The following is a 21,158-nucleotide window of genomic DNA, read 5'->3' as shown; positions in this document are numbered from 1 at the left end:
TAGTTCATTAAGGCGTCTTGTGGCCATGGCAACAATCTTTCCAAGAGGTCAATGGTAGCATGACAGTCCCCTTCAGGGCAGACCCTGTCACAGGATCTGAGCAATGGCAGGAGGTACAATCAGTTACCCCTCCCCCAAAACATTCTGAGGTCTGCTAACCCATTTATCCCCTTAGCCTTACAAAAACACACACAAATGTGCACATACACAGCTGCATAACACAATGCTCCAACTATAATCTAATCAGAAATTCTGGCTAGTATATCTAATGGTACTTCATATTATTCCAGTACGCCTCCAGCATTGCAAATTTCACCACTGCAAATGGGAGGTGAAGGCACATGACTTTATTTTTAGATTTCCCCAGAACTCTTACTGTTTGCAAGCCCCTTCAGGCGAAATTTGTGATTTTTGATAGTTTGCTTTATAAATGAAAATTGACTTGACTTGACTTATTCAGAATCTGCTATGAATGGTTGCTGTAGAATAACTCCCTCTAGTAAGTTATGTTTGTTGTAATGGTAATTAACAGATGAGTAACATCTAAATAAAAACAAAAGAGAATTATTTTTGTTGAATAATGAACATTATTTTTTCATTTACCTTAATAAACACATTATATATTTCATATTCCCAGACTCCACGATGGCGCTCATTCATTCCAATGAAAGTCACTCACCTAGAACATGAGACAAAAGTCTTCTCTCTTCTATGTTTGCGTTATGCGACTCACTGAGGTCAAAACTTCACCTACTTCTAAGGTGCATAGAAAAGAAAAACCAGCGGTCTTTATAAGGCTACAAGCTGAAATGCATTGGTCTCATAATAGAGTTGTTCTTTCTACTACAAGTGTTGCTGAGGTTTGATCTCTGCACACTTCTTTCCTTCTCCATGCACCTTGGAAGTAGATGAAGTTGTGCCAGAAATCCCTAATCTGCATTATACGACTCACTGCACATGTGCATTAATGCTTCTCTTCTTGGCCCCACCCAGAGCAGCTCCGCCCAGTCCTACAGACTTTTTGAGATAATGTCATGCAAATAAAAAAGGCTTTTCTGGGCTCTGTCAACATTTGTGGTTTGAAAATTCATAATAAAATTAAGTGACATCAGTTCTATAGATGTCTCTGTTATAATGATGCTAATCTAATTGGGGCTGCAGAGGATCACTGTACTGCACCTTGGTACTTGGACCAATACCAACTTCCCGCAGTCTCCGGCTGAATGATACCATGCTTGAAGCCTGTGGAGCCACTGCTAAAACTGGACTTCCTGGTTGGTGTTTCATCTCCTCACTGGTACCCGCAGCAATATCTCTCTTCCAAAACAGCCTCTTGCATTTTTTAGCATAGTGCTATTTTCAGTCTGGACACCCTCTTAGGCAATAAAAGTAGTTAAGACTCACAAGAATCCTCTATCCAGTGATGTAGTTTCCGACAGAGCAATATTCCTGTTTCCATTTGGAGGGTTATCAGTGTGATTGCTGTAATTTTCTTTAAGACGTTATAGACATAAATGTTTTTCCTTGGTGAGCATATACAAGTTTTTAAAATTCATTTTTCTTGCCCTTGAAGCCCCCTGGTATTTTTTTGGTGAATGGTGTTCTTTTCCCACCCCTTCCCCCTGACAGAGTCTGTTCAAACCATCAGTCCTTGACTCCGTCTGGCACCCCTGTGGTGAAACACTCTGCCCCCAATCTGTGAGAGCAGAGCCGCCCGTGTGTGGGCTGCAGAGAGATGGATGATGATGATGATGATGAACTTGTGTAAAATGCCCTGACTACTTCAAAGATTTTTTTATGCCAGTGGTTGATTACCTCTATGTTGGCCTACACACAAGAGCACCATTTTCATTTCAGATTTTAGGGAAGACATTTACTGCCACTACAGTTATAGCTGTGTGGTATTCATACACATGATGCACTGCACATATGAAACTTCACATGACATCCTGCCCTGAAGACTATATTGAGAAAGGGTCGTATTTTCTGTAATTCTGATTCACACAATAGTAGCGGTCTTAATAAGAACAAAAGCCATTTACACCATCATCAATATATCAAAATGTTAAAGGGGAACTCCATCAATTTTAAACATGAAGGTCAGTTTTTAGGTTAGTACTACTCATGTTTTATATTGTCATCTGTGGTTCTGGGGGAAGATTTTTAAACTTTGAGAAAATAACACCTGCTGATCATCTCAGTTTGGGCTCGGACACAACAAATCTATAACAGAAAGTCTGTGTTACAAACTGGTTTTGTGGAGTTTGACATTGGCATTTGCCAGACATCTACTGTATGTAGCCACTAAAAGTTACATCATGGTTAATGTATTTTTGATCATTATTGTACAGAGGAATGATGAAATACTGTTAAGATTAAGTCAGGTTTGTGCCTGAGGTTGTTTCCTGATTCTTTATAGTTCATCAATTATTCATGTGACTTATAAATCAACATAAATACTAGAAAAACAACATGCTTTCTGCAAAATACAATTTTTACTCCTGGTAGATTAAAAAGGCCATAATAATAAATAAATAAAATAATATACAACATTGCAACCAACTCTTCAAAATACGGTAATTAATCTTAATCCCACAATGGGTAAAAAGCTCCATTTTTTAACACTTGCAATATGTTATATGATATACTCAACCTCATTTTTCAAACAAATTCTTCAAAACACATTACAGTCAAGTCTCTTTGATCTCCTCAGTCAGTCAATCTCCAGTTTAACTCACATCGCTCCATATACATAATTCAATTCCTATCTAGTGTAAACAAGCTCAGTACTCGTATATAAGGGCCATTTGCTCTGTTGCAAAGATGAGATAATGAAGTTGAAGTTGATTGAATGCTGTAATGGTCTTCAAAACTTGAATTTGTCTCGTCTTGAACTGCAGTTTTACATTTCTTCAAATGAAGCTGACATACTTGTCTTTTTTTGGACATGATGATTTTGCTGGTTTGCTGTTTTCGCCATAAAAGGGGCATGACAACAAAGTTTTTGCTTCAGGGCTTCATAAAAGGATAATCAGACAGTCAGAAAGTCATATAGAGATTAAAGAGAAAAAATATATAAAGCTGAGCAACACACAGAGTTCACTTGCTCTTGGATCAGTAAGATTTCAGCTTGTTTGTGGAAAATTTACCTTAATAAATTAACAGGAAAGTGAAATCATCTCCATCAACACCTGTCTCCTGTCAAGTCTGAGTACATTTACACGGCATGTGTGAATTTTAATGGAGTCTGACCGTTAAATCTTAAATTTGATACCCTTTCTGCTCCCGCTGCCTCTGTTTGATTTCCAGCCACTCACAAAGCGCTAGAGATGGCTGGAATAAAGATTAAAAGGGAGCAGAAAAAAAAAAGGTTGAGAGAAAGGAATATAACAAAGAGGCACAGCTGATTTAAAGTACAGTAGAAGAATGATTTGGCAGAGGGGACTCATCTTTTTTTCTGCCTCTCCTCTCCATTACAGGGGAAAAGAAGGATTTCAGATGGGGTCTGGGATTTCTGCCCACTTCAAAGACTTTTTCACACGAGCCTCTGACTTTCTTTCCACTCTTACATAAAACAGACTTAATTTCTGAGGGTCAGTGATATTTGTGTGGCCCAGCCTTCATGTCTATGAGTTAAAGAGTCAAATATAGATTTTTACAGCAATATCACAGCCAGTAACAATGACACCAATACTGTTTCCTACTTGAATCCTACAGAAAGGCATAAAGTGCTTTAAACTAGGCACAATAAAATGTAGATCATATGTAGAATGTTTCAAAAGCTAAAACTCTTTTTTAAAAAGTAGGGTAAGAAATGGACCAGAAAAAGAGGAGATTTACTTAAAATGCTTGAAGTCTTCTGGCAAAAAGTTCCAAAGTTCAGGAGCTTTTACTGCAAAAGTCCAGTCAAAGTTGAGTTATGAGAGTGAATGACTGGTCGGGACACCTGCACAGAGGGGGGTGTGATCTAGAGGGCATACATGAACCTCCGGCTCATTATGCTCTCCTGGTGAAGCCCCTTTTCAATGGCAGGTGAAAAGAAATGGCTGGTGATACCATCTGTCACGGACATAGCACATGCCTGTCCACACCCTTCCCATGACAACAGTGGAGTTAGCAGTGAAATGACTGCAGTGCAGAGGGAACTGAGCACTGTAAACTGAAGGGGAAAAAAAGGGAGACAACTGAAAATAAGCTAAACACAAAGGCTCTGCCAGGTAAGGTTTTAAGGGTTATTAGTAAAATCTTCTACTGTGAGTTAGTATGAAGCAAAAAAATTAAGTCAAGAGACAAAGACAAAGGAAGGATGACCTTTTCAGTGTGAGCTAGACACAACTAATTTTTGAAAATGAACTTGAGGAAAACAGTATTAAACTCTCTCAGTTAATAGATTTGTGGAAGTATGATTGGGGTCAAAAATGTACTCAAATACTACCATTCATTTGGTTTAGCAAGGATGCACAGCTGGGTGTCATCTGAATAGCAGTGAAAATGTGTTATAATGTTACCAAAATTAATGATAATGCTACATTCATGAAGGGCATGACCTAGAGGAAACATGTTGATTGAAACAATACCTGGTATGGAGCCCTGTGGGACACCACAAGTAAGGGGAGCGTTAAAAGAAGAAGCCTCATCAACTACAGAAAATGTTCTGGCAAAACATTTTGAGAGGAGATGAGTACTTGATGTCAAGCAATTTATCCAACTAACTTAGTAAAATATTGTGATCAACAGTGTCAAAGGCATAATTAAAGTAAGGTGCACTTTAAAAGGGATAAATCTGAACACTGCACCCGTAATTAAACAGAAAAACATTAGGAAAACCAACTAATCTTTCCTCTTTTGGATGGCAGCATCCAGTAGGGCTGGCAAATAATATATGTGCATTGCAGCCATAATCAGGCAAGAAGTGGGACAGACACAGCCTAGATACTCACCTTGGTCTTCGCAGGTTTAATCTGCCTTCTGTTGCCTCCTTCATATTCCAAAAAAAGCTGAACATAATGTCAGAGTTCTCTTCAACATATCTTCTGTTTCTGTAACAGAAAACTGAACAACTATATAGTGGTGACTCATAAACTCAGTCTTGACAATACAGTGAGACATCTAATCAAATCACTATTTTACACTGAAAAGTCACCTGACTGCATAAACATCACTACAGATTACAGACAACGGCTGTATTGTGTAATTGGCTATTTTGGCGTTCAAAATGACTGATCAGAGAGAGAATTAGAGTGACTTCTTAACATCTCTGCTACACCTGACTGTGTCTTAGCAGGGATATCATTACTTTGTAAAAGCTTTGTTCTCATTGCCCAAACTACAAAGTGTGAATTGTGTTTTAAGGTTCCTTTTGGAGAGATTGTTGAAAAGCTCAGTTTATATGTTTGAAAAATGCCGTCTTAGTGTGGAAGGGAGACCAAAACTAAGAGGAAGTGTTTAATAACAGATGTTTTGGCCCATATTGAAAATGTTATATATGTTAAAAATGATAAATGTAATCAATTAGGCAAAGTATCTCTGACATGTTCACTAGTGCCAGTTTTATACATCAAAGAGAGTCTGAGCTTAGATTCCTCAGTAACGGGGGTAACTAGGGCATGCTGCAGACTAAGGAGGAAAGAGCCAGTGGATAGTGAGCTACTGGTATTAACAAAGGAGAAAATTTGTGGGCCAACAGTTGGGAAAAGCCTGTTTCAGGAAGAGCCTGGTTAGAGTCATGTCTCATGAGTAAGAGGTAGATAGATTTCATGTAAGAGATGGTTTCCTCCAGAGTGGAGAGAAAAACTGGCTCAAATCCAAACCAAATATTCCCTGATGAGGTGCAAGATACACTTTTACACATGTGTGTATAGCTGCTGCTGCTTTTCAGCATGAGGTTTATTTCAAGTTGACAAAAGGCTGATTTAGTTATGATTCATATTGGTCAAAACCTACAGTAGTACGTAATCAAGAAACAAAATAATCTCAACATGAAGCTTGATTTACTGGCTTTTTTGGAACTTTCAGCCGAATCTCACAGTCTTCATCAGTGAAGTAGAATGAACTTCCATGGTCAACACACAATGATTTTGCCTTTTTGTCGAGAAATACTGGACACCCTCACATTCTCAGGTTTCTAAAAATCTTTCAAATGAAACAATCCAAGAAGGTGATATGCATGTATGGCACGTAAGTAACAATTAAGTAAAGGATATATTTCAAAAAAAGAAATACCACAGTTGCCAATATCATGTTTGGTCACCATCCTGAATGCCAAATGAAGGCAAGGGGGTCCGATCTTTTATGATATTGTGCTGTCAATCCTCTTAAAGTGTATTTGATTTTTTTCTAAGTATAAAAAGGAAAAGAGATCCTTGAACCACAAGAGAGAAGGAAGGTCACAGTATTTCCAATCCAAGCTACAACCAAAAGCTAAGGCATCAGTCTTCATTGCTGTAAGGCCCAGGAGTTTTCAGCTGATTCCAAAAATAGCAATGATACGAGAAGGTTTAAAAGGAAGATTCAGCAGCTTGGAAATAGTCCAAAAGTACAATAGTTTGGAAGCTTGTGGCAAGAAAATAACATGTGTATGATTGACTGTAGATATAATGATTATTAATAAAAACTTTATTTCATGCCCCTTTTTCTTTCAAGTAACTTTGATGAAATTCATGGATCAATGAATAATAGCTGTCTTCAATATAATTTATTGTCAAATCAAACTTTTATGATTTCATTAAATGTATTCTATATTGATTCAAGGCATGGATGAAAAAGCTTGCCTGATACTGATTTTGTTTAGACTAAGTAAAATGAATACATATACATAGTTATAGAGTGAAGTATGTAAGAGGCAACAGATAATGCTTAAGTAGAGATGCTTTTGTTTTTATTGGTGGTTTTGCAGTTTGGTGATGAAGTCACTGGGAGTCACAGTGTACACGCCTTTTTTTTTACTGAAGACGAGTCAATCACAGTCACAGTCTCATAAGATGAGAGCCCCACATTTGGAGGTGCTTTCTGGTAAGTCTATAGTGGGCTGTAAGTGTTCTGCAACCACAGGATTTTTGTCTCCACGTCTAATGCCCACACTATGTCCACAGCTGTAGGTGCATGCATGACAGGGGACGGACAGCTGGGTGAGCTTTTCTGCTGCAGCTGTTAGCCAAGGTGACTCTAAAGTCAGTGATGAAAACAGCAGAAGCCTGCTCACTTTACTGGAAGAGTTTCTTAAATCTTTGTTTAATCCTCACTCTGAACACTTGAGTGTGTGCATCATGGCTGATTATTTATCCCTAATGCACTCCTGTGTTGAAAGATATGCAAATATTAATACTTTCCTTTAGCTTTTTTAATCACAAGAATATTAACAAGACCATTTATGTCCTGGAGAAAATGTGTGAGCGAGATGTAAACAGCTGGAAGTATTTTAAAAACTAACATTTTAACAGTTGCTAGGGTGTTTGTAGATTATTGCCAGATGATTCAAAGTGGTTGCTATTGACTTTGTGGGTAGCTTGCAGATTTATAACTTACTGTATGATTGCTAAGTTGTGCTAGATGATCGGTTGGTCAGTTGAAGCATGTTTTATAATTTCAGAATTTTTGAGAAAATATACATTTGTTAGTAAAGTTTATTTACCTTTCTAGGTCAGACTTTTAGCGTTAGTAGTGTTAATAGTGTTTTACAAAAAAAGACAAAAGCAAGAGATAGAGAAAATAGAGGTAGAAATAAATCAAACTAAACAAAAGTAAGTCTCAACTGGTTGGGTGTTGAGCTGCTTTTTGAAGATGTCCTCAGATCTTAAGTCCAAAGTAAGAGAGCTCCGAAGTTTAGAAAGCCAAAACTTCAAAGGCACAGTCTCCTTTGGTTTAAAGCCTGGATCCTGGAGACTGGAGAGAGGTACAGCCAAAAAGTGTGAAGACTAGATACCTAAAGATGATATAGGGTGTGGTATCTCTCTAAGCAGATGCCTGACTGACCATGCAAAGCTCTATAGGTCACTACAAGTCAGTCAATAAGTCAATAGACAGCCTTTACATTTATAAACAAGTCATCTCTATGTGAAAAATGTTAAAGAAGCAAGTGAGAAATTATTTGATAGCATTTTTTAAAATCAGAATTGTCAAGTGTTTCGGTTTTGTGTGTAAATGATCTTCATTTCGTTATGAAAGTTCTCAAATACTGTCCAAAGGAAATTCAATTTTAACTCATGGGTGGATTCAGTTTTAACATGCATTAAAAACACAGTGATAAAACCCAACGTGCTACAGGAGCTAGTGTTTTAAATACAATCAGGTGTGGAAACAGCACATGCATTGCAAACTCACCTGTATTACAACTGAGTCTGTTCCCCTCTACTACTGGATGTGGCTGAAGTGGAGGTATCACTACAAAAAAAAAAGTATTCATAGTGGTAGTAGCAGGAATAACAGTGATATATGGTAACAATAGCAGTATTTGTGGTGATCTAAAGGCAGCATTTATACTAGAACTAGCTTCTGCAGGAGTAGTTTTACATTAATAGTAGTTGTTGCAGTATCAGTATGATGTATGAGGAGTGATGTAGACTTCCTCAACCAGTTGCCGCCTCAGCAATCAGTCTAAAAAGCAAACAAACATGTAGCTGCTGTCTCTGCAATCACAGTCAACTGTCAACAGTAAAATCACAGAAGTGTGAATGGCGTATGGTAGCTCACAGCTAGCCCCTATAGTCATTTCCATGTCTCTGCACCTGTGGTGAGCTCCACTATGGGACACCTTTAACCTGTGTTATACTTGTGATATTAACATTGAATCAGATGGCTCAGTGTAGTCAAGGTTTGTCCTGGTGCCATGTTCATGCTGATTATTATACTGTATGAGATCACTGAAACTTACCTTCACCACCAAAATAATATGTCTATTATGCATTTTTATTAGTCCTGTATGTTTTTACACTTCCACTTGTAAGTTTCAGCTCATTGTTTAGCTGTCCAGCACGCAACTTTACTGTTTTGGTTCATTCTCACTGCTCTCATAGTGTCAACTCATTTTCAGATGCAAGTCTTTCTTAAAACAACAGCAAGGACCCCAAATGAACATTGAAACAGGGTTTTCTTGCTGTAATCATTCCTCCTGTTCATACTGACCATTAGTTCTTACTGACCACCTTCATGATGCCCTTACAATGTCAGTGATGGGGACCAAAATCCACAAGCCGCCTTCTGTGCAAAAATATATTTTAAAGTTTATCTGATTCTAATATGAAGCTTCAGCGTCCAAATGTGTCAAATCAAGTAGATATCTCTCAGCGTTACAGTCTTTTTAGTGCTAAAGTCCCTCCTTTTGTTACTATACTTCCACCACAGCTCAACAGGGAAACACAAAGATGGAATTTGATGCTAAAAAAGACTGTAAATGTGGCAGATATCCACTTGATATGAATAACTCATGACTGCTGAAGTGTCATATAAGTTTCATATCAACTTTTAAATGCATTTTTGCACAAAATGACTGTGTGGACACGCTGCAGATTTTGGCCCCTATCACTTACACTGAAGCATTTGAACAGCCAGTATGAACAGGAGGAATGATTACAATGAGGAAAACCTCTTTCAGAGTTCATATGGACACCTGACTGTTTTAAGACAGACTTGAAAAATTGTGACCAGTGTGTAGAATTTAGTGGCATCTAGCAGAATCGATTTTACAGAAATGGATTATAATATGCATAAGTATGTTTTAATTAGTGTATAATCACCTGAAAATAAGAATTGTTTTGTGTTTGTTACCTTAGAATGAGCCCTTTGTATCTACATAGGGAGTGGGTCCTCTTCCACAGTGGCCGCCCATAGTCTGTAAAAAAAATATGGATGTAGTCATTGTGACATCACCCATTGGTTTGTGAACTGCCATTTTGAAACCCTGAGTTTAGTCATTTGACCATCGCAATCTTGGATTTCACCATTGCCATGTTTGATTTTTGGAATTTTTTGTTTGATTTTTTGAAGTGACCATATTTGGACGAGAGGGTGGAGCTGACCATGACGCTAGCTGCTAGCTTGGTTAGCATGGTGATAGTGCTAATGCTAATTTAGGCTAGCGAAAAACAGGCCTAAAAGCATTAAAACAAAATGTACTCACCGGAAAAACTGAACAGCCGATTCCTTAGAGGGTTGTTTAGTACAAATAAACACTGAACAAGACTTTTAGGCGACCAAGATGTTACAATTAACTTTCATGGACTGAAAACACACTGAAATAGCAGCAGCTCTGCCTATTCTCTGTGAATCTGGGGTTATGCCATGGTTACGTTACGTAATCAACATTATCGGTGTGGTACCGACTTGTCAATCACAACGTAGCCAGGCCCTAAAGCATACGCTGTTTTATCATCTATTTTACTTTAAATGGGACCATAATCTATAAAATGAACATCATGATGCATTGAAGAAGACTTGATTCTAGCGATTGAGACCATAAATCCATTAGGAAAGTGTTTACTGAGATAATAAATCAAGTGAGAAGTTGGGTCATTTTCTCATAGACTTCCATACAATCGGACTTCTTTTTGCAGCAGGTGGAGTCGCCCCCTGCTGGCCATTAGAAAGAACGCAGGTTTAAGACTTCCACATTGGCTTCACTCTCGGACTGGGAGCTACCTGCTGGTGGCCACCATGTTGCACCACCATGTTTCTACAGTAGCCCAGAACAGACAAACCAAACACTGGCTGTAAAGAGGGCCTTTCGCGTTTCACGGCCACCATAGGTTCTTCTCTATGCTCGGAAGGGGAGGGGAGGTGTGTTCATGTGGTTGCAATCTGCAAACTCACCGCTAGATGCCACTAAATCTTACACACTGGTTCTTTAAAGGTGATGATATGTGACATAACATCACCTTTTAAAGAATATGTCCATGCTCTGTTCACAATTTGTGCCCTCAAGTGACCAAAAAATCAGCTACTGGTTCTTTAAAGGTGATGATATGTGACATAACATCACCTTTTAAAGAATATGTCAATGCTCTGATCACAATTTGTGCCCCCAAGTGGCCAAAAAATCAATTAATGCAGTTTGAGTCAGTAGCTTCTTATACACTTAATTACTTTCCACTACTGCAAAATGGGAACACTCAACGTCCAGTAATGTGTAAATGAACTTACCTTCAACCTCCATGCAAATGCTAATAAAGTGCCTCAGTTAAGCTGAATTCAGCTAAAAGGTGTAGAGATGTGATAAGGTTTGCTTATTTAGTCGTGACCCTGAGGACTTTCTACAAAGAGAAGAAATGTATGCTGTGAATTAGGAGAGCTAGTAGCAGAGGAAAACACTGATAAACTGCTTCAAACACATATACACACACACAAACACGAAGCCCCACAATAGGACCCCGCGACACTGAGACTTTAATTGAGCTCCCTCCCCTCTCCTCCTCCTCCTCCTCCTCCTCCTCCTTCCTCTCCTCTCCTCCTCCTTCACCTCTCCTCCTCTTCTGCAGGCTAACTTCTCGTCGACACACCACTTCACTTCAGTTTGTTTTGGACTGGATACGACAAGCAGCAAAGAAATGGCTTTCCTACACACGACTGTTTTCATACCGCTATTTCTTCAGGTCTGCCTGCTCAGCTGCAGCGGTGAGTAAATTCAAAACGTTTTTTTTTTTTTTTTTTTGCAGGCTTTGTAACACAAAAGTTTAGTAAAGGAGGATAAGCGTTGGTATAATCACGGCAAGTTTGAATGAGAATACAGTGTGAGGGTTTTCTTGGATGCTCCGACTAAATACTTCTGTTATTAAAAGCTTTTTAGTTAACTTCAGCTGCTTTCTCGGGTGTTAAAAGTGTTTTTTTTTTGTCCTTGTGGGCTCACATGCGGTTAATTACGTTAGCTTATTAGTCGCTGTTCGCTTCGATGGTGAATTTGAAAGCCTATTACTTACACTATAGTTGCATTATGTGGGCAAATTCTGCAAATTTGACATTTTCTTCAGCCTGTCAGCCTCTATTTTTAGTCTTTTTTTCAACTTGACGACGTTATAAAATATTTAAGAGTGTAATTAATTACTGCGTAATTGATGCTGTTAACGGGCCAATTAACAGAATAACACGTAGCGTAACGTTTGAGCACAGGCATGCATGCAAAGGGGGTTTGTAAAGGCTTGTGGCATAAAGTGTTGGGCAACAGGGGCTGGATAAGTTATTAAAGGTTTAATACAACTGCTGTAAACATCTAAAAAACCACAACACTTTATTTGGACCGCAGGACCAAACTTCGCAAAGAGCCCAGTTTTCTAAGACAGGAGTGTGGTGATTTTTTTGAGTCATGGCTGATGTTTTTCTTCACATAAAAAGGTCAATAATAGCAATGTGAATGTGGAAGATGCTGGTTTTACATACAGGACAGTGCAGTTGGATACTGGCCAATGTGTGAGTATTTGTACTGTATGTGTGTGTCTTTATCTCCTCTGCTCTTGTCATTATGAGAACCAGTCTGAGTTTACCTTCAGATTGTGGATATTTTTCCAAAGACTTGGCTCATTTCCCAGGAAATGTATTTAGATTTATTTAGTGTAGAGCTGCAACTAAAAAAATGTTCTTATTCTTGATCTATCTGCCCATTACTTTCTTGATTCATTGTGAAAATATTGAAAAATGACCAAGGTCAAATGTCATTTGTCCAACTTGTCAATTAGTTGATTGACAGAAAATTAATCAGCAACTATTTTGAAAATCGGTTTATCATTTTGAGTCATTTTTTTAAGGGAAAAAAAACAAAAATTCTTTGGTTCCAGCTTCTTAAATATGAATATTTCTAGTTTCTTAGGTCCTCTATGACAGTAAACTAAATATGTTTGGGTTGTGGACTATTGGACAAAACAGAACATTTTAGGTTGAATCTTGGGTTTTGGGAAACTGTGATCGACATTTTTCACCATTTTATGACATTGTATAGATCAAATGACTAATCAATTAATTGAGAAAACAATCAACAGATTAATTGATAATGTAAATAATCATGAGTGGCAGCCATAGTCCAACCAACAGTTGAAAAGCCCAAATTTTTGTTGTGATGTAATACACCACACCCTGACTGATGCTAGGTTTTTGAGGCTGATGCCTGTATTGTAGAGTAAAAAGAAAATCTGATTGAGATTTATCAGACAATATAAACTTTATGTATATTTTTTTAACAGAAACACACATTTTTGGTAAAAATCTCTTGAATTTGGTTGTGATGTTCTGATATGATCTGAGGAGGACATTTTACATTTAAAAAATAAACTTGTACTGCAATGATAGACTACAGAATACTTATGTTATCTGATCACATATTAGCAATTTGAGCTTATCACATCTATATCAGTATTGTAACAGCTGATAACTAACAAGAAATTGAAAGGTTTGAGGTCATTTAGAAATAGTCTATTACACATTTTGTCCACCAGAGAGCACTGACAAGTTTATTTTTCAACTGTAAAATGTCCCGCTCATTACTAGTATCTTAGTCATAATATTTTAGGAATTGAATGCAAAACATCTATTCAATGATATATTGTCAATGGATCCACCTTAGAAATCTAGTATCTGCTGGAGGTTAGTGGGACTTTAGTAGTAATTTATACTTTGTTTCTACTTTTTTTGACAATTTAAAACATTTATAAATTAATTTCTGCATTGTGTCCATATCAATTTAAAGATAGGCAGCATGTATTTATGTGTGGTAATGCAGTATGAACTTTTCAAATCTGTTTACACTGAACTACAACTGCATTTCTGTGCCATGATACTGAACTTTGACACCAGTAAAAGCAGACATTATGTTCACTGTAATGGATTACCTAACTCAAGCAAGCTTTACTGTACAGACACAACAGGACATCACTCACTCTGCTCTGACATTATCCTTCTTTTTCTCCTAAATCCCTGTTTTTTTACTCTATCAGACTTGTCTTAATTGGGTTACCTCTATTTAATCCTCATCTCCCCTCTACCTCCTCTGGAGACAGGGTAAAGCTGTCTGTTTTTGGATTAGGTCGTTGACCACTGATAGAGACCCTGGCCTTCTAAAGAGCCGCTAAACCATTCTCTATCTAAACGGACCTCCTCCCTAATGGGCCCTGAGGAGCACTTACTCAAATACAATTTGTGGCTGACAGCATCTTTTCCTGAATGGAAATAAACCAATCCTGCGTATGAGAAGAAACCCAAACATGTAGCGGAGTTGATGCACTGTACACCAACCTTTATTGATTTCGGAGACCAATGTTCATCAGTATGATGGTCATGTTGTGTTACAAGAATGAGCAAGTGGTCTGGGCAGCGTGTTTGTGCAGTAAATCAGAGCAGCAGCAGCAGAGCTTTTATGGTGACATTTACAGAACAGAAAGTAGGCACAAAGGACGGGCTTAGTTAGTCCATGCCATTATGAAATATTTTTAAATAAATAAGGATTTATCCTTCAGTGAGTTTCAAAGCTCTGCAGAATCCTCAAAGTCAGTTTTCTGTTGTGTAAAATGTCATTTGCAATTAAAATATGCAAGACAGGCACCTTCTGAACTAGATGGAAGCCCAAAAATATTGCACAACAGTTTTGGCACAGTTATGGGACTCAGAGGGAATTGAGAGACAGACATTGTTTGTTTGGATAAGATATATGAAACATAACAGCAGCCTTATCCTAGAGCTGGTAAACATTTTGAGCCTTAGTGCTTTGTGGAAAATAACGTTACCAACTAACAGAACAGCAGTGTTGCTCTCTTCAGGTTGACTGTTCAGGTGGTAACTTTACTGTCAGTGCACAGAGGGAGCCAGAGTAACTAAAAAATATAGGTTTTTGACAGATGTATCTATTTCTGATGAATTTCACACAGATTTTGGATCGGATCTGTTGTTGTGTGTTGGCACAACAGTATCTCTAAAAGGTATCTTTCCACCCCGAGTGAAAATAGGAAAACTCTACCAGGATACTCCCATTGTCAGATGAATTGAACCAACTGTACTGTAACTGTTCAGCTACCTCAGGCAGAGACTGATGTAGAAACTGAATGTGAGAGGGGAAACAGCTTCATTAATTCAATTTCTCAAAAACAAATTTCAGGACTTTGTTTTTTGTTTTATGTGTTATGTGAAAAATGTCTCATATCTCTTACAGTTAGCTATGCAAAGACATTTTAACAGCAGAGCAAGAGATAATCTTATTTTTTTAATTCCACAAGTTCTTCTTCTTTGTCAAAGCCTGGTGACTACATCACCCACAATGCAACATGACTGCTGACAGTTCGGTCTGAGATTCTGGTGTTTCGTCCTAGTAGCGCCTCAAGCCTCAACCTTACAAAAAATCTTAAATTCTGTTTGCACATTTTAGAGGTCCTTGTTAATAGATTAATGCACAATTACAGGGCTTTTACTTTGATTATTAATGTCCTCCAAAAATATGTGACATTGTTAATAACAGCAGAAACAATTATTCCAGGACTTTATTAGTGGATTGACAGATGACTCAAGTCAACACCATCAGAATTTACCCAATATGCTATGACTTTGTAGTGCTCTTGAACACAAATGCAGTTTCGTATTCATTGTGATTTATATAGATTTATTGATATTTTAAGTGAAATTAAGAATTGAATACATTATTCAAACTACCAATCTTATAATTGAAATATTCTGATTGTTTTGACCGCAAGGTCGGACTGCTTAAAGAAGAAACTACACTTGTACCCATCAGAAAATGAATTGATAGATCTTGCATGGTGTTATGAATACTGCTGGGTATGAAACCTCAATACATAGACTATCCAACACTGTCCAGCAATGAATCAGATTGTTTGTGTCGTTTACTTATTTTAAGGTCAGATGATAAATATATGTATTATATTTTGTAAAAGTGCTTGGCTCCTCAGACATCATGAATCATTGTTTATTTGCCAGATAAGGAAATACGTTCTTGTAGGAAATGTAAAGTATAGTAGTAGTAAAAAGAGCCATTAGGTATCCCGTTGGGTCAGGTCCTTGTGTAAATAATGGCTGGTCTCCACGAACTCTTCATGCTTCTCTGTGGCTGAATGCCTGAGAATGCCTGAGAATGCCTTCGCCCTGCTGCTGGGCCTGTCTGGATGAGGCAGGAAGTGTGCAGCTGTTGGCAGCAGTTGTTCATGTGGGATTAGTGCATTTGCCTGAGTGATAGCCAGGCATGACAGCCATGCAATCTAATGTATTGGCTCATTGTTTTCATTAAAGAGAGTGCACAGTTTGATCCCTGTGGTATTGTAATGGTGCCTCTCCATAGCGTTAGCTATATGTAAGCTAATTCAACTAACATGCTGTACAGTCAAATACTCTACATCCTATTTAATGTAACCCTTTATGTTTTTTTGACTCTCACATTTCTGATGAGAGAAACAGCGTCTTGGACACACACAACACAGGACAGCACTTGACCTAAAAACCAGACACCGGCACTCACATCCTGTGTGGTCAGGTTCAGGCCACTTGGTTATGGTGAGGGAAAGATGGCGGTTTTGGTTAATTAAAGTCTTTTTCCCCTTATTTAACCAAGGCCACCATCTTGAACCTATTTACCTAAACATAACTATATAAACAGTCCTCATGCTTACGTTGACAGAAGCAGATAATGCAGGAAAACAAATGAAATGTTTGACAAATATGTTCAGTATAGAGTGACTTTAATTGGCAACTATTTTGTTTTGGTAATCTTTTAAGCAAAAACGCTAAAAATCCGCTGGTTGCAACTTCTTGAATGTGAGGATTTGAAGCTTTTTTTGTATCATAGGTGATAGTAAACTGAATATATTTAAATTCTGGGCTGTTGATCAGATAAAACAAGACATTGGAAGATGTCACCATGAGCTCCAAGGAATTATAACGGACATTTTTCACTATTTTCTGACTTTTTATCAGCAAAAAGATTGATTGATTAATTGAGAAAATCGTTGGTTGCAGCTCTAGTTCAGTATAAACGTTTTCTCATTATGTTGATAAAAAGTGCAATTCGAGCGGCATACAAGTTGTATTTTAACGTAAGTTTAGGTTGCGCCAACACAACATGCTTGATTATACTTGTTTTCTTATAAAATCTTGACAGAATTCATCGATTTATAAGAAAAAGTTGCAGATTATCTCCTTAAATCTGCTCAACATGTCTCCTGAGCTGCTTCAAATGGACTTAAACTGGCAAAGAATCATTTTGTTTGAATTCACTTTGTTCTGAAAGCCCAGTTTGTTGTTTCAGTCTTTGGTTTAAAGTATGTGTATGCTCTGAAGATCCAAGACATGTTTTGGAAAATCAAAACCATAGCTGTTTAGCTGGCAGGAGCAGAGCTGACATCCACCCGTAAGCCTAAACTAAAGGCTTTTCAGCGGTCTAGTCTTGCATGTGTAGTGTATTTCTGCAGTCAGTGGATGGGTTGATGTTTGGGTGGGATTTATATCCAGCAGCTGTCTCTGTAGTTTGATCCCTGGCCTTCTGGGAGGGAGTTTCTCCTGTATTGACTACCTCTCTGGTGCTGAAGAACTGCACAAAACATCCTTCACTGGTGAGTAATTCAAAGCACATCATTCAACAGAGTGAAAAATCTATACAGTGAACAATCCGCCCTAGAGGAGACAGGACCTGTTTTAGGAACTTGGGACAGTTGTTTAAGCAAACTCAATCATGATGAGAGGGCGGATCATCTGTGTGCATTCATAGGGGGTGAAGAACTCATCATGGAGTCGTGCCAGAGCACTAAAGTCTTATCACTATGTCAGAAACGTGAGCAATGTCTCCAGCACCACAGTGATGTTTTTGTGTTTTGTTTTTGAAGTGATGAAAGTGCTGCAGGGCTTTCTATCAGTTTTTTCTCGGCGTGTTGGGAGAATGCTGAGAGGTTTGTCTCTTAAAAGCTTCTTTGAATCTCAAATATTGGCTGCACTTCTCACACTGGATTGATTATTTGTAGACAATATTGTAAAAGTTGTGTGAAGGATTCAGAGGCATGTTTTTCTCCACACAGCTGAAGCACAGCCGCGTGAGCACAGTTGTCTTCGTGTTTATGTGCTAAGAGTTATACTGTTATCTGTTAATAAAAAAAAACATTGTGCGGCTTATAATGTGGACCTCCAGTCTGTCCTGAGGAATCAGCGCTGTCCTACTCAGAGGTAACCTGATGCGCCAGATGGTTTGTTACACAGAACCATCTGAGAAGTCGTCCATGGAAACTGTTTGGAAAAGGGAAGACACTTTCAAAAAAATACTTGGCACATGATTGGATGAACCATCTGTCTTTCACCGCCTTACCTTGCGAGGCAGCTGGATTCATGACGTTGATTGGTCCAAACCACCGTTGGATCGGACACAAGCGCATAACTCGAAGCTTGTGATGTCGTGATGTCGCGATTCCACCTGCCTCACAAGGTAAACTCAGAGGCGAAGCCCCAAAAGTGAAGCCAAAACGTCCTGATCGCCTCCTGGTGGCCGGCTGCAGTACATGTCATAAATCCTCCTGTATGTTAATGGATGGGACATGAGCCAAACTAAAAAAGATCAAAGTACATGTCAAATACATTTTTCCCCAAAGATGGTTTCTGTCATTTTAGGTAGTTCTTATCACCTTGATGTTTGTCCAAGTGCTCATTTTTCTGATAAGTTTGTTTTAATTAGTTATTTGACGATATAAAAAGGGGGTGTGATGTCATGATTGACAGTTGTGATAGTTGCACTCAAACCTCTGTCAGGCGGCGGGACGGCTTGAGAGGTCGTGTCCCGCGGGCCGTCAACCCGCCACTCGACTACTGCACAGACTCTGGCTCCAAATGGCATCATACAAGGAAGATTTTGGCTTCACTTATGCGTCCATATTTTTATACAGTCAAAGGTCTCCACGTATAAGTATGTTCACACTAAAGCTGCAACGATTAGTTGATTAATTGATGAGTCGATTGACAGAAAATTAATTGGCAACAATTTTGATAATTAAATTCAAATTTTAATCATATTTAAAGCTAAAATGCCAAAAGTTTGCTGGTTTCAGCTTCTAAAATGTGATGATTTAATGCGTTTCTTTGTCATACGTGATAACAAACTAAATATCTGTGGGTTTTTGGACTGTTGGTTGGAAACAAACAAGACCACCTTTGACTCAGGGAAATTATATAATAATTTTTCACTATTTTCTGACATTCTGTAGATTGGAGTGGTGGTGCAGACAGTCAACAGTGCTATGTGGAATCTGTATCGACCAACACAGGAACATTGTGAGCGAGCAAACTAGTGAAGTGCATTAAAAAAAAAAGACACAGAGCAATTTGAATTAATGAGATCCACACTAAAAGCATGCAGCTGATTAATTGCAGAGCGAGCGTACAATGTCATCAATCAATCATTGTCACTGAATCAGACACATCCTGATGTGTCTCATCTAGTGATCAATTTAGTTACTTGATAAGGATGCCTGTCCCTCGCTGTGTGATGTTGAACTTCTGATCTCGTTCTCTGAAGCACCTGCACGAACTTACTTTGTGTGTTGCTGCTGTATTTAGTCATGACGTAAATATAATTTTTATCTTATCAAGATTCATACCAGTTTTATTATGAACAATATAATCAGGCCTACCCCTAGTGCACAACAAAAAGTAACCTTCAGTATGTAATTTTGCACAGAAAAGCTAAAACAAAGAAGCAATCTGATGCTCAGTGTATTTATATTTAGTTTCTATCTTCTAAAATAGCTCCAAGTGAAGCACTAAGTGAACATGTGTTGTCACACTTTCTATATTGTCACTCATTATAAAGGCTAAATTTACCACAGTTACATGCATGCATATGGTGAGAAATTGATGAAATTATAAAAAAAGATGCTATGTTCAATGATCAAAATCTGTCTCAATAGAATTGTTTAGATACAAATCCTAAACCATCCTGTTTTCTTTGTTTTAAAATAAGACAGTCATTAGTAGTATGTCAGTCTTGAGCAGATTTGGCCATTTGTCTCTAAACTCTGCACATGCAAAACTGGCCATCTGTACATGACGTCCCTTCATATTTAGAAGGCCCATCTGTGGGACACATGGCACTCTCATGGGCCTCAATCCGAGTCTTGGCAGCAGTCCCATCAGTGCCAGAGGGAGAGACAAAAAAAAACCTCCAGTATCGCCTTCATTGATATGCTTTTCCTTCCTTCTTTCCCCACTTCTCTCCCTCTTTGGTCCGCAAACAGAGCTTAACCAGCAGCTGCACACACCTGACGCCCAATCCATCGGACGAGGCACATTCTGGTGTGGGGGCAACAAGCAGGGGCTTCGGAGCACACAGCTCACATTACAGAGAAATCGTACACCACAATGGTCTTTGCCTCTTTCCCGCCTTTTCTGAGCCGTGTCCCCCCCCCCCCATCCTGTGTCTCCTCACGCACCTCTCTCATGCCCCCTCGGTCGCCTTTTTTCTTTTTGAGTGCATAGGATGGAGCCTGGGAATATTTACTTTGCTCTTGTTGTTGTCAACAGTTCTGACTAAAACAGCAGGAACACACAGGAAAGAATAGTATGCAGATAAAAGGTGGGATTAACTCAATAAATGTGGAATACAGTACTGGAGTCATAGACATCATCATCCTTAGTCTGTTAAATTTTCAAACACTGTAATATTTGATGATAAGAATAAGAATATATTTGACGTTTTTGTAAAAGTTTAGCTCATGTCATGTCAGCATTGTTAGTCTATCAGGCTTTGGCTCATTCACTACATAGCATACCTCCCACATAGTCTGGAAACCGATCCTTCAAGAACTGTCTTTCAAGTGTCCAACCAGCGAGGACAAGACGTCCTGATGCCAAACGAAAACAATTTGATTTCAAAACAGTTCATTTTTGGCTCTAAATGTGTTTTTTTCACCAAGGATTTTCAAAGCTTATGCAGCCCAGATCATTGCAGAGTGCTACAGATTTTTGTGAAGACACAGCTAATGTTGAAATTTGGAAACAAACAAAAATCTACTAAGATACAGGAATTTCTAGGCAGATACCAATATTTATATTTGAGAGTTTGAAGTTCAACATAGTTCAACATTTTGGGAGATACAGTACCTTATTACTGTCTTACCAAGAATTAGACGGGAAGATTGATACCATTCTCATGTCTGTACTGTAAATATGAAACTACAGCCAGCAGTTGGTTAGCTTAGCTTAGCACATAG

At 38.3% G+C, this 21,158-nt stretch overlaps 1 protein-coding gene and 1 long non-coding RNA gene across 7 annotated transcripts in view; one reads left to right on the top strand and one right to left on the bottom strand.

The window, feature by feature from the left end:
• Positions 1-612: 612 nt before the first annotated feature.
• Positions 613-9,800, bottom strand: LOC122995173. Of its 4 annotated transcripts, none has more exons than XR_006406746.1 (5): positions 9,763-9,800; positions 8,320-8,379; positions 7,752-7,881; positions 4,941-5,052; positions 613-4,159 (listed from the first exon to the last, which is right to left on the bottom strand). It is a non-coding gene; the product is annotated as an uncharacterized LOC122995173 (long non-coding RNA). The 4 variants fall into 4 exon arrangements; XR_006406748.1 differs by lacking the exon at positions 9,763-9,800 and adding an exon at positions 8,509-8,790; XR_006406745.1 differs by lacking the exon at positions 9,763-9,800 and having other exon boundaries at positions 8,320-8,790.
• A 1,393-nt stretch (positions 9,801-11,193) lies between these two features.
• mcama (melanoma cell adhesion molecule a) overlaps positions 11,194-21,158 on the top strand; it is a 63,304-nt gene continuing 53,339 nt past the window's right edge. For 2 of the 3 annotated variants that reach the window (XM_044370202.1, XM_044370203.1), the window contains exon 1: positions 11,195-11,604. In XM_044370202.1, coding sequence (XP_044226137.1) covers positions 11,538-11,604 — 67 coding nt within the window. In that variant the 5' untranslated portion in view covers positions 11,195-11,537. Of the gene's footprint in view, positions 11,605-21,158 lie in introns of all 3 variants that reach the window. The other variant, XM_044370204.1, reaches the window with a different exon arrangement.

The sequence above is a fragment of the Thunnus albacares genome, chromosome 13 (assembly GCF_914725855.1).
Source record: "Thunnus albacares chromosome 13, fThuAlb1.1, whole genome shotgun sequence".
In the NCBI taxonomy this organism is placed as follows: Eukaryota; Metazoa; Chordata; class Actinopteri; order Scombriformes; family Scombridae; genus Thunnus; species Thunnus albacares.
Note: the sequence above shows the minus strand (reverse complement) of the source record. Positions and strands in the feature narration are given on the sequence as shown.